The following is a 12,986-nucleotide window of genomic DNA, read 5'->3' on the forward strand; positions in this document are numbered from 1 at the left end:
GGTACTGTCATGTACTGTCATGTTGTGTCTTGTCTCTGTCCTTTCCCTTCACCCTGTCTCCCTCTGCTGGTCGTTGTTAGGTTACCTTTTCTCCCCCTCTTTCCCCCAGCTGTGCCTTGTCTCCTCCTAACCACCTCGTCACCCCTTTTCCCACCTGTTCCCTTTTTCCCTCTGATTAGGTCCCTATATCTCTCTCTGTTTCTGCTCCTGTCCTTGTCGGATTCTTGTTGGTTGTGTTTCATGCCTGAACCAGACTGTCGTCATGTTTGCTGTAACCTTGTCTTGTCCTGTCGGAATCTGCCGGTCCGTCTGAGCCTACTTATGTTTGGTAATTAAAGAAGCTCTGTTTAAGTTAATTCGCTTTTGGGTCCTCATTCACGCACCGTAACATGAGCCCTAGGACCATGCCCCAGGACTACCTGACATGATGACTCCTTGCTGTCCCCAGTCCACCTGACCGTGCTGCTGCTCCAGTTTAAACTGTTCTGCCTTATTATTATTCGACCATGCTGGTCATTTATGAACATTTTAACATCTTGGCCATGTTCTGTTATAATCTCCACCCGGCACAGCCAGAAGAGGACTGGCCACCCCACATAGCCTGGTTCCTCTCTAGGTTTCTTCCTAGGTTTTGTCCTTTCTAGGGAGTTTTTCCTAGCCACCGTGCTTCTACACCTGCATTGCTTGCAGTTTGGGGTTTTAGGCTGGGTTTCTGTACAGCACTTTGAGATATCAGCTGATGTACGAAGGGCTATATAAATACATTTGATTTGATTTGATTTTACTTGAGATAGGGGTATCTGGAGTTGACAATTGATTTATGCCATAGAATGAGTTGGTGTTTATGTACTATGAAGTACCAGGGATGTGATCTGATCCTTGGGCCAAACTCTGTACAATAAGAACAGTCTTCATAGCAAATGCTATTTGACTTTCTCAGTTATCAAGTCTCACCTTGTGACCCATTCCACACATCTGTTGTTTGCTATGTAGACTAAGGGGGTGTATCTTTGCTATAAAAAGGTCCTTTGTATCCTTTGTGTCGGGGCTCTCAACGAATCATCTGAGGGTGGTTCGTCGACCAGCCATCGCTATTGCAGAGCTCTCACTAATAAAGATTCAGTTTAAGTATAACTCTGACTTGTGTGATAAGTTTGTCTCTCCTCATTTGATAACACAGAAATTAACCATTACAGTGGCCTCCATCATTCTTAAATGGAAGGAGTTTGGAACCACCAAGAATCTTCCTAGAACTCGCCGCCTGGCCAAATTGAGCAATCGGGGCAGAAGTGACTTAGTCAGGGAGGTGACCAAGTGTCACGTTCTGACCTTTATTTCCTTTGTTTTGTCGTTATTTAGTATGGTCAGGGCGTGAGCTGGGGTGGGCAGTCTATGTTTGTTTTTCTATGATTTTGGGATTTCTATGTTTTGGCCTAGCATGGTTCTCAATCAGAGGCAGGTGTCATTAGTTGTCTCTGATTGAGAATCATACTTAGGTAGCCTGGGTTTCACTGTTTGTTTGTGGGTGTTTGTTTCTGTGTCTGTGTTTGTTCACCACACTGTTTTCGGTTTCGGTTATTCACGTTACGTTTACTGTTTTTGTATTTTAGTGTTCATTTTGTCTTTAAAATAAACATCATGAACACTTACCACGCCGCATCTTGGTCCTCCGATCCTTCTCGCTTCTCCTCCTCAGACAAAAACCGTCACACCAAGAACGTGATAGTCACTCTTACAGAGCTCCAGAGTTTGTCTGTGGAGATGGGAGAACATTCCAGAAGGACAACCATCTCTGCAGCACTCCACCAAGCGTGGTGGTGGCAGCATCATGCTGTGGGGATGTTTTTAAGCGGCAGGGACTGGGAGACAGGATCGAGAGGAAGATGAATGGAACAAAGTACAGAGGGATCCTTGATGAAAACCTTCTCCAGAGCGCTCAGGACTTCAGACTGGCGCGAAGGTTCAGACAGCCAAGACAATGCAGGAGTGGCTTCAGGACAAGAGTCTGAATGTCCTTGAGTGGCCCAGCCAGAGCCCGGACTTGAACCCCGATCAAACATCGCTGGAGAGACCTGAAAATAGCTGTGCTGTGATGCTCCCCATCCAACCTGATAGAGATTGAGAGTATCCGTAGAGAAGAATGGGAGAAACTCCCCAAATACAGGTGTGCCAAGCTTGTAGCGTCATACCCAAGAAGACTTGGGCTGTAATCGCTGCCAAAGGTGCTTTAACAAAGTACTGAGTACTTACAGTACCAATCAAAAGTTTGGAAACACTTACTCATATTTTATACAATGTAAAATAATAGCGAAGACATCAAAACTATGAAATAACACATTTGGAATCATGTAGTAACCAAAAAAGTGTTAAAAAATATATAGATTTTAGATTCTTCAAAGTAGCCACACTTTGCCTTGATGACAGCTTTGCATACTATATTCAGACCCTTGGGCTCTGAGTACTTTCCGAATGCATGAGCATAGGATGAAAAATATTTTTTATGTGGAATTTTCGACACAATTTGTTTACATAGTTCTGATGATTATGTTGAAATTAGACTGGAGTCAGGTTAAGTCGTTGTATTTAAGTTTAAGTTTTACTCTAATTTTTAATGTTTACAATGCTGGTTGAAATAAAATGAAAATAGTTCTTGGTTGATTACTTTTTACTAATCCAAATGTATTTTCTATGTAGAGTCCAGGTCACAATAGGTTGACAAATGACATTGAAACAATGTTGATTCAACCAGTGTGTTCCCAGTGTGAATAGGCTTTTAAGGCATGAATGTGAGAATTTAAATATTTCATTGATGATGTTTTAATTATTAACCATACCAATCTACAAGACAGTAATTCAGGTGTCTTTATCCTCATTGTAACATAGCGTAATAACAATATTACTGAAAAAAGTATTTGACTGATAACATAATACTTAACAGTTTATAGAAATTATGACTGACAGCTAAGCTTGCGCATGAAGGTCACTTGGAGTTGACACCAACCTATTTTTACTTACAGTAACTTCCTACTGTACATTCAGTTCCATATTTACTTTGAGGTAACCGAAACGGCCGCTATAGGCCTCCACCTCCATCCACCACCATGCATCACTCAATCAACACGTCACTCATCCTCTCTCTCTCTCTCCCTCTTTTTATCTCTCTCGTTCTCTCTCTCTCTCTCTCTCTCACACACAGACACCTTTTCTAAGAATCTTGATGATGGAGGTATTCATTTAAATTAAATGGCCCTAATCAATATTCAAAATCAAATAGAGGATGAAATTCAATCAAACCTGCACTGCGGAAATTGTTAACACTGTTATTACACATATTCTAAGCAATGCAAAGCAGTTGACTATATTTACTGGGTTAAACTAATGGTGCTTTTTCAACAGCGCATGAACCATGTGTTTTTTCCCACAGTGCAAGTTTGATTGAATCCTACCCTACTCTTCAATTCCTATTCGTATGTCATTGTCCAGTATCTTTACTGACAGGGCCTGCCCATCTCTGGCTTTGGGGCTATTTCACTCTCCACGGTCCTATACTCTAAAGCCAGGGAATGGCTCTCCTGTAGGCTGTGTATGGGGACTGGGGACAATTGTAGTGGTGGCAGGAGCAGGACTCAATCATCATCACCTGCTGGTGGATCATCCTGCCCTGGGGGCAGCGGAAGGCCATGTTGACAGTCCTGGTGTGGTAGGGGCTGCAGCAGCGGCCTTCCAGACACTGCAGGCCACAGAACCGGAACCTGTAGGCCCACGTGCTCAAACAGCCCTGGTGCTCCAGATGAATGGGCACGGGAGACCTGAAGCTACTATCGCAGGCACCAGTTCCCTGCAATACACATAACAGTGGACTTCAATTTAAAACATTGAATGATTTTAAATGATCTCTTACTTCAACTTTTAGTTTATCAACATGGACTTTGAAATATTATTATATTAGGACATTAGGACAACTCTCCATACAATTCTTCATGATGCAGTTCTTCTGATGGCACACATTTATGGTCAATTTATGGTCAATGCTGTATCTAAGTAAAGGTACAATATAAATTATATCAAGTAATTCATCCCATTTGCCAACAATGAAAGCAAAACATTTCTAATGGCCAAACTGTCCACCCACCACAAGTGGCAATCCATTCTACCTCAACTAACCTCGAAAACAAAATGGCCAGAGAGCAGTAAGAGTATTTGCAAAGTGTTTGAGAGTGTTTGAGGTAAAGAAAGGCGGAGACCGCTGCTCCCACTCACCACATGCGACCTGCTGCGAGGCACGGCAGTGGCCTGGCATGGCCTGACTTGGCACAGTCTGGTTTGGGTCTGCAGGCGGCAGGCCCAGTTCTTGTTTGAGCTGCGGGTGGAGACACCTGGGCCACAGCTGCTGGAGCAGGGGCTCCAGTCTGTGCTCTGCTCAATGCAGTTGGAGTTCAGGCCCTGGCCCTGAGACTGAGCCCCACCACCATCACCACGAAACCCGTGACGCACCCTCTCCCTCTCTGGTGGTTTCTCCACTGGGTAGTGTTGAAAGACAAGGGCAATGTGATGCTGTTAGTCCATTTGCATACTCATTGGGTTTGTTATGTGAGGATATTGATATGGCTATGCTATTACACACAAAGGAAATGTTATGTGCATTTCTTGTCCATTAAATATGAATATTGTGGTTTTAAATGCTTAAATATAGGTGACTTCTGGATTCAATACATACTGCCTATTTGTATGATGTAACTACTCCTTGCACACACATGTCTTCAGTTGAAGCATCGACAGGTTGGCTACAAAAAAGGGTAACACTTTACTTGAAGAGGGTATCCGTACATAAGGCATTCATAAAACATTAATGAAACTATTCATAACATGTGTTAAGAACGTTGTTATTAAGAACGTTTTTTTTTTATGGTACTGTAACATTCATAAAACATTAATGAAACCATTCATAACATGTGTTAAGAACGTTGTTATTAAGAATAGTTGAACAAATACTGCTCTTGATAGTATCAAAGCTCTGACGAAGGCTGTGAGGCCGATACATAAAGCTTATTAAAGATCAGTGATACATCCTAATTCCTCTGTGTTGTGCCTTGAAGATGTTTTATCCTGGCAAACAAGCAGTAAATCGCACTGCAGCACCTAAGTTACTTCAAGACTTTAACGTCACACCAAATTGTTGCTACATATTTTCCACATTTTGACCAAGGGATCCAAGGGATTCTCTATTTTGTTACTGTGATGTGCAACTCAAAATTATCCATTTGTAGTTAAAGGAATTCTTTGGGACTTTGGCAATTATGCCATTTATCCACTTCCCCAGAGTCAGATTAATTTGTAGATACCATTTTTATGTGTCCAGTATGAAGGAAGTTAAAAGTAGTTTCAAGAGCCAATGCTAACTACCAGTAGCGCAATGACTGGCATGCTAGCAGATACCAATAGACTTCCAGTCATAGACTTCCAGCGCTAATGCTAGTTTGCATTGGATCGTGAAACTACCAAACTGGACACATCAACTTAAAAATAAGACTTCATCTCTCTGGGGAAGTAGATAAAAGGCATCATTGCCAGAATCCCAAAGTATCCCTTTAAGTATTTAAAAGAAAAGTAAAAGAAAATGAAAGAAAAATACATCTTTATTTTGGGACCACTTTACTTTAAATGTCTCCTGCAGATTAACTGTAGATGCAGAAAAAACATTACACTTTGACAACCTGTAAAGTTTTTTAAAATATTGTTCTTGTAAACAAAATGGACAGACAATGGAAAGTTCAGCTTGATTGCCAACTTTAGCTTTCCTTTCAAAATGTTTGCACAAGGTAGTTACAGTATGCAGTTGGGAGGCGTTGTGGAATTTGTCCATGCGAGGCGAGCAGGGTTGAAGAAGAGTTGCTTGCAAGGGTGTGAGGCATTCCCGTGTGAGGCATTCAAAATGTTATGCCTCGACTTAACCCTTAAGGTTGTTGTGTCCTAATTTTAAATGTAATTTAATTTAATTGTTGTGTCCTAATTTAACCAAATCATGATTTCTAGGACACCACAATGTCAAGGGAATGTCGCAATTGTCACGAGTGAATGAGCCCAGCATCTTGGAAATTGATTGCACATATTGGCAACTCAATCTCACATTGCAAGACATTTTGCGTCTTTAGGACAAATTTCATATATACAGTGCCTTCGGAAAGTATTCAGACCCCTTGACTTTTTACACATTTTGATACGTTGCAGTCTTGTTCTGAAATTTATCAAATCCTTTTTTCCCCTCATCAACACACAATATCCCATAATGACAAAGCAAAAACAGGTTTTTAGAAATTTTTGCAAATATCTTTTTTTTTTTATTAAAAACTGAAATATCACATTTACATAAGTATTCAAACCCTTTACTCGGTACTTTGTCAAAGTACCTTTGGCAGCGATTACAGCCTTGAGCCTTCTTGGGTATGGAGTTACAAGCCTGGCACTCCTGTATTTGGAGAGTTTTCTCATTCTTCTCTGTAGATCCTCTCAAGCTCCGTCAGGTTGGATGGGGATCATTGCTGCACAGCTATTTTCAGGTCTCTCCAGAGATATTAGATCGGTTCAAGTCAGGGCTCTGCCTGGGCCATTCAAGGACATTCAGAGACTTGTCCTGAAACCACTCCTGCATTGTCTTGGCTGTGTGCTAAGTCCCGTTGTCCTGTTGGAAGGGGAACCTTCACCCCAGTCTGAGGTCCTGAGCGCTCTGAAACAGGTTTTCATCAAGGATCTCTCTGTATATTGCTCCATTCATCTTTCACTCAATCCTGACTAGTCTCCCAGTCCCTCCTGCTGAAAAACATCCCCACAGTATGATGCTGCCACCACCATGCTTCACCGTAGGGATGGTGCCAGGTGTCCACCTGGGGTGAAGCTTGGCATTCAGGCCAAAGAGTTCCATCTTAGTTTCATCAGATCAGAGAATCTTGTTTTTCATGGTCTGATAGTCCTTTAGGTGCCTTTTGGCAAAATCCAACCAGGCTGTCATGCTTTTTACTGAGGATTGGCTTCCATCTGGCCCCTCTACCATAAAGGCCTGATTGGTGGAGTGCTGCAGAGATGGTTGTCCTTCTGGAAGGTTCTCCCATCTCCACAGAGGAACTCTGGAGCTCTGTCAGAGTGACCATTGGGTTCTTGGTCACCTCCCTGACCAAAACGTGCTTCAACAATGTACTGAGTAAAGGGTCTGAATACTTATGTAAATGTGATATTTCCGGGGGATGTTTTTTGTATGTTTTTGCTTTGTCATTATGGGGAATTGTGATTAAACTGATGAGGGGAAAAAAAAGTCAAGGGGTCTGAATACTTTCCAAATGATATTATTTTTAGTTTTTTTTACTATTTCTCCATTTTATCTTTTTTTTTATTCACTTTGAGATTATTCTTGTAAAATGAAAAGCGCTTTAAAAATTAAATAAATTGTTACTATTAATCATTCCTAATCAGTATTTTTTTCATATTTTTGCCTATAGAGTACTGTACCTGCAGCCATAGTGTCTGGGTAAATGTTGTTGTCCAGGCTTTCACAGACCCACTCCCTGCAGCACCTCCCAGGCTGGCGCACTAGCTGAGGGTTGGGGCAGTTGGCTGCGGCAGGAACCTGTAGGTCATCGCTGCACAGTGGAACACAGGTCACCCCGCCACCCAGGCAGTGGCACAGCTGTGCACACGACTGCTGGAATGTCTGGCCCTCCTCGAAGCGCATGCCGTTCAGTTCACATCCCAGCATGTTCTGGCCTGGTCACAGAGAGAGGAATAGATGGGGAGACAGATGGGGAAGTGAGAGAGTGAACTTTTTAAAATAAAGTCAAAAAAAGAAACGTCCTCTCACTGTCAACTGCGTTTACTTTCAGCAAACTTGGACCATGTGTAAATAGTTGTATGAGCATAACAAGATTCAACAACTGAGACATAGACATGTGACTAACAGAAATGGAATAATGTGTCCCTGAACAAAGGCGGGGGTCAAAATCAAAAGTAACAGTCAGTATCTGGTGTGGCCACCAGCTGCATTAAGTACTGCAGTCCATCTCCTTCTCATGGAATGCACCAGTTCTTGCTGCTCTTCCACCAAGGCACCTGCAAGTTTCCAGATATTTCTGAGGGGAATGGCCCTAGCCCTCACCCTCCGATCCAACAGGTCCCAGACGTGCTCAATGGGATTGAGATCCGGGCTCTTCGCTGGCCATAGCAGAACACTGACATTCCTGTCTTGCAGGAAATCACGCACAGAACAAGCAGTATGGCTGGTGGCATTTTCATGCTGGAGGGTCATGTCAGGATGAGCCTGCAGGAAGGGTACCACATGAGGGAGGAGGATGTCTTCCCTGTAACGCACAGCATTGAGATTGCCTGCATTGACAACAAACTCAGTCCAATGATGCTGTGACACACTGCCCCAGAACATGACGGACCCTCCACCTCCAAAGCGATCCTGCTCCGGAGTACAGGCCTCGGTGTAATGCTCAGTCCTTCTACGATAAACATGAATCCGACCATCACCCCTGGTGAGACAAAACCGCGACTCGTCAGTGAAGAGCACTTTTTGCCAGTCCTGTCTGGTCCAGCCACGGTGGGTTTATGCCCAAAGGCGACGCTGTTGCCGGTAAAGTCTGATGAGGACCAGCCTTACAACAGGCCTACAAGCCCTCAGTCCAGCCTCTCTCAGCCTATTGCAGACAGTCTGAGCACTGATGGAGGGATTGTGCGTTCCTGGTGTATCTCGGGCAGTTGTTGTTGCCATCCTGTACCTGTCCCGCAGGTGTAATGTTCGGATGTACCGATCCTATGTAGGTGTTGTTACACGTGGTCTGCCACTGCGAGGACGATCAGCTGTCCGTCTTGTCTCTCTGTAGCGCTGTCTTAGGCATCTCACAGTACGGACATTACATTACATCTGCAGGCACGTTCACGCAGATGAGCAGGGAACTCTTTCTTTTGATGTTTGGCTGCCTTTGACATCAATGTCGCAATACTTGTTGTATCCAACTGGATGTTGTGGGATTATTACCCATGGCTGCCATTCCCAATCATAAATAACTTAAGTTCTTGGCTATTTTCCTATTATTTATGGCCATGAAATAGAACATTCAACATTCATCTTAGTCAAAGATTTGCTGTGCATGAAAACTGGGATACACTCTTACATCTCACTCAATTTTAGTTCTTATTATCATTACCATGATCACATAATGGAAATGTTTTGAGGCTTTGTACAGTATTTGTACCCTGCAAAGTAGTCGCCTGGTCCCAGATCTGTTTGCGCTGTCTTGCCAACTGTCTTGTAGTTGGATCTTACAGTTGGCAAGATACCACAAACAGATATATCTTACAGTTGGCAAGATACCACAAACAGATATATCTCACAGTTGGCAAACAGCACAAACAGACTTGGGACCAGTTTAACAGGGTAGCGCTGTACTCACTGACACACTCTCCAGGACCACCGGGGTAGCTGGCACTGTAGTCACACTGCAGGCCCTGCTGGCTGTCACACACAAACCTCTCCGTGCAGTCTTCGCCCTCTTGTCTGGCGCACACCTGGCAGCAGCGGCACCCATCCAGCACCGTGGACACCCCCAGAGGGCAGCGTGGTGCGGGCCAGGGGCAGTTGTGACACGGGCCCCCGCATAGCTGGCAGCACACCTAACACATGTGGGTTGACAGTAGGATGATTAACTGCAGTAGCGTTTGTGGATCAAATGTGTGCGACTGCAGTTTTCACCGGTAGCCTTTTGTTGACTGTAGGGGTTAAGGCTTTTTTGTCTGTGACTGTACTATAAATGTTACTGTACTTTTGTGTGTATTTGTTTGTGTAACCTGTAGGGTTCAAATCCTTACAGCTTCCCAAAATCCCAATTGGAGGTATTCCGGAATCAGCAGGGAATAAGCTGCAAGGGAATCGTCTAACCTGGAATTTTTTAACCATGAACATCATACAGGATATATTGCACACATATAACGCACAAAAAACGTATGCCGGTCATTCATAGCATCACTTAAATGTATGTCGAATCTTAATTTGATCACTTTTTTTCACTGCAGGAAATGCAGATAAGCTTTGTGATTTAAATACACTCACTGAAACCCAGCACTATTAACAGTATTGCACTTTTTTCATGTAGCCTAATTTTGTTCAGCTAATAGCCTAACCACCAATCAAGCAACACTATGGACTAAACATTCACATCCTGTTGATGCAGGATTATTTTGCTGCGACAATTCTGGTAAAATACTGCCCTCTTGCATTGCAAACGCATTGCACTCTGAGCCCTCCTGCATAAACTTCTGCCTTACCTTATTGTTGGCTAATCGACGTACAAGATACTAGACCCGGTCTCAGGGATGGCTAACTCTGGAAATCCCTTCAATCTCCACTGAGTTATGTAAATCTGCTTTTAGTTTTTTTCCAGCGCTCTCTAAAATTGGTTGAATTGGTGCCTCTAGGGCAATTCTAAAGGCTGATTGAGGACCTTTTTACAGAAAAATGTGTTTGTTTTCTATGATTGTGTTTTGCTTTTAGTGTATTGATGTGAATATTGATGTATATATTGGTGTATAATTGATGTGTATCAGTGGTGTTCGGTGCCGTTTAAGATGAGGGAGAACACTTATTTTTTATGAGCATGGCCTTAATTCTATTACAGCATATTGGATGACTGTCATTCATATTCCATTCACCCAGCTCAATGTAACATCGACAGGTTTAGGCTACACATGTAGATGATACTTTACCCATCATGAGGTTGCTACAACTTAGCCTACGAATGAAAGTTTACAGCGCAGGTGCACATGTCTACAGAAATGTTTTTGTAATCAAGGTGACAGACAGTGACACATTCAATAGCACCTTGTACACTCTTGCCTGCATCTAATTTACCTAGGGTGTAATCATTAGTCCAACAGTTGCAAACAAGAGTTTCGATTGGACAAATTCAAGTCTGTTTATCCCCGTTTCTTTCTATTTCCTTTGTTTAAGAAACGTTTTTCAACTGAATTGGTGGAATAAATACACTCCTGATCACCCACAAATACAGTTCACTTTCATAGCAGCACACATATAAACAGCACGATCACTTTGTTCATTGTATAATTCCTTCTCACATTTACGCGCTGTCTCTCACCTTTTCCATTCGCTTGTGGACTTCAGTGCACAACACAACAGCTGTCTGTGACCAGGCGAAAAAACCTTTCCAAGCCAAACATTCATACCATAACCGCTAACCACTCCACCATATTAGCTAACGTCATAGTCAACATAGCTACTAGAACTAAGGCATTAGTAAACCCGCTTCAATCATGCAGTACAGTGTATAGTCAGCAAGCAGTTTAGCAGTTACACCTTCGGGCCCTGGTGGCAATAAATTAATAAAACCAAAAGCTTACCTCGACTTGGAAGAGTTTCAACGTTGAATAGCCATAGCCAGCTAGCTAACACAGCATCCCTTTCTGTTGGAGCCGGATGTTTGAGTAGGCTAAACTAGCTAGCTGCATTCACTAGCTAAGTAAGTGAAAGTGAAAAAAAATACAACAAAATATAGCTAGCTTTCTCTCTCTCTCTCTTGCTTCTGACGTTCTCTCTCTTTGAGTCAACTACTCACCACAATTTATGCACTGCAGTGCTAACTAGCTGTAGCTTATGCTTTCAGTGCTAAATTCATTATCTGATCCTTTGTTTGGGTGGACAACATGTCAGTTCATGCTGCAAGAGCTCTGATAGTTTGGAGGATGTCCTCCGGAAGTTGTCATAATTACTGTGCAAGTCTAAGGTATGGGGTGAGCACCATGTGCCTCCTCGGTTTTGTATTGAAGTCAATGTACCCAGAGGAGGACAGAAACTAGCTGTACCCCGGCAACACCATGGTGCTACCCCAGAGAGTGCTGTTGAGGCTACTGTAGAGTTTCATTGAAAAACTGTGTGTTTTAATAAATTATTTGGTGACATGAATATATTTAGTATAGTTTTATCTAAAAAGGATAACTTTTTCATTGTTTCACGATTTTTATTTTACTGAAATTAACTGAGGAGAATGGTCCTCCCCTTCTTCCTCTGAGGAGCCTCCACTGATAGTGTATATGGATGTTTTTTATTTCTATTGATAACGTTTAGCATCAGTTTGTGAACCACCATATACTATTCACTTACCAAAAACAAGTGCATACACTATGCTGCAAACAAGTTCATCATCCCATGACATCGCTCAAACATTAAATTCCATTTCTTCCCCAAAATATCACAAGCTTACTTTGACAAATAAAAGATGTTTGACAACTTGAATTCTTAAGGAAATTCTCGAGCTTGTCAACCCTCACCTGAGTGATGATACACAACAGCAGGGAACCAAGGAGCGTAGCATCTCTTCGGTCCATCTTCAGGGGTTAGCCAGTTCTCTCTTGCTCTCTCTCTTGTCGCTCTATCTCCTCAAGAAAGCCGCGGTGCCATTAATGCTGTGTGTTAGCAAACTGCCTGCCTCTGTCCATTCATTTATAAAGTCTGCCTTCTGATGTCACAGACGGTGGACTGCAATGTAAATAGTTACTGGACAGGAATCAAAAATAGTTGTAATTCCACATTCCTGCTACCCATTTCCTTAGTCTCACGCTCTCTCTCTCTTTCTCTCAAAGCCAAGCACTTTTTCCAAAGACTTTCATGGCTTTTGGGGGCAGTTTAGACTGAAGTCCATATACTGTGCTTGTGATTGGTCGTGGCTGAGTTAAATTGTCTGTATTTCTTACCGGGATGATGTTCCTGCTTTGACCTGGTGTTTTGTTGGCACTGTGTAATAGACAGATGTTCACCAAGGTAACTTCTACTGTATGCCCAACCTTTGTTTAGAGTGACTTTTAGTCTCTTGTGACAGACTTTAACATTTAAATATTAGACTGCGAGATTCTGTTCTGGGTGCCGAGTTTAAGCGACTCTCAACCACTACAAGTACAGCTGAAGTTTACAAGCATTTCGCTACACT

At 42.7% G+C, this 12,986-nt stretch overlaps 1 protein-coding gene across 1 annotated transcript; it reads right to left on the bottom strand.

Annotated features, from left to right (window-relative positions):
* Nucleotides 1-2,632: 2,632 nt before the first annotated feature.
* Nucleotides 2,633-12,659, bottom strand: LOC110493187 (CCN family member 5). Its single transcript, XM_021567469.2, has 5 exons — nucleotides 12,331-12,659; nucleotides 9,444-9,663; nucleotides 7,501-7,755; nucleotides 4,261-4,520; nucleotides 2,633-3,838 (listed from the first exon to the last, which is right to left on the bottom strand). Exons 1-5 carry the CDS (start codon nucleotides 12,385-12,387, stop codon nucleotides 3,551-3,553), a joined length of 1,080 nt encoding a protein of 359 aa, XP_021423144.1. The 5' UTR covers nucleotides 12,388-12,659; the 3' UTR covers nucleotides 2,633-3,550.
* Nucleotides 12,660-12,986: the final 327 nt, after the last annotated feature.

The sequence above is a fragment of the Oncorhynchus mykiss genome, chromosome 17 (genome assembly GCF_013265735.2).
Source record: "Oncorhynchus mykiss isolate Arlee chromosome 17, USDA_OmykA_1.1, whole genome shotgun sequence".
Taxonomy (NCBI): Eukaryota; Metazoa; Chordata; class Actinopteri; order Salmoniformes; family Salmonidae; genus Oncorhynchus; species Oncorhynchus mykiss.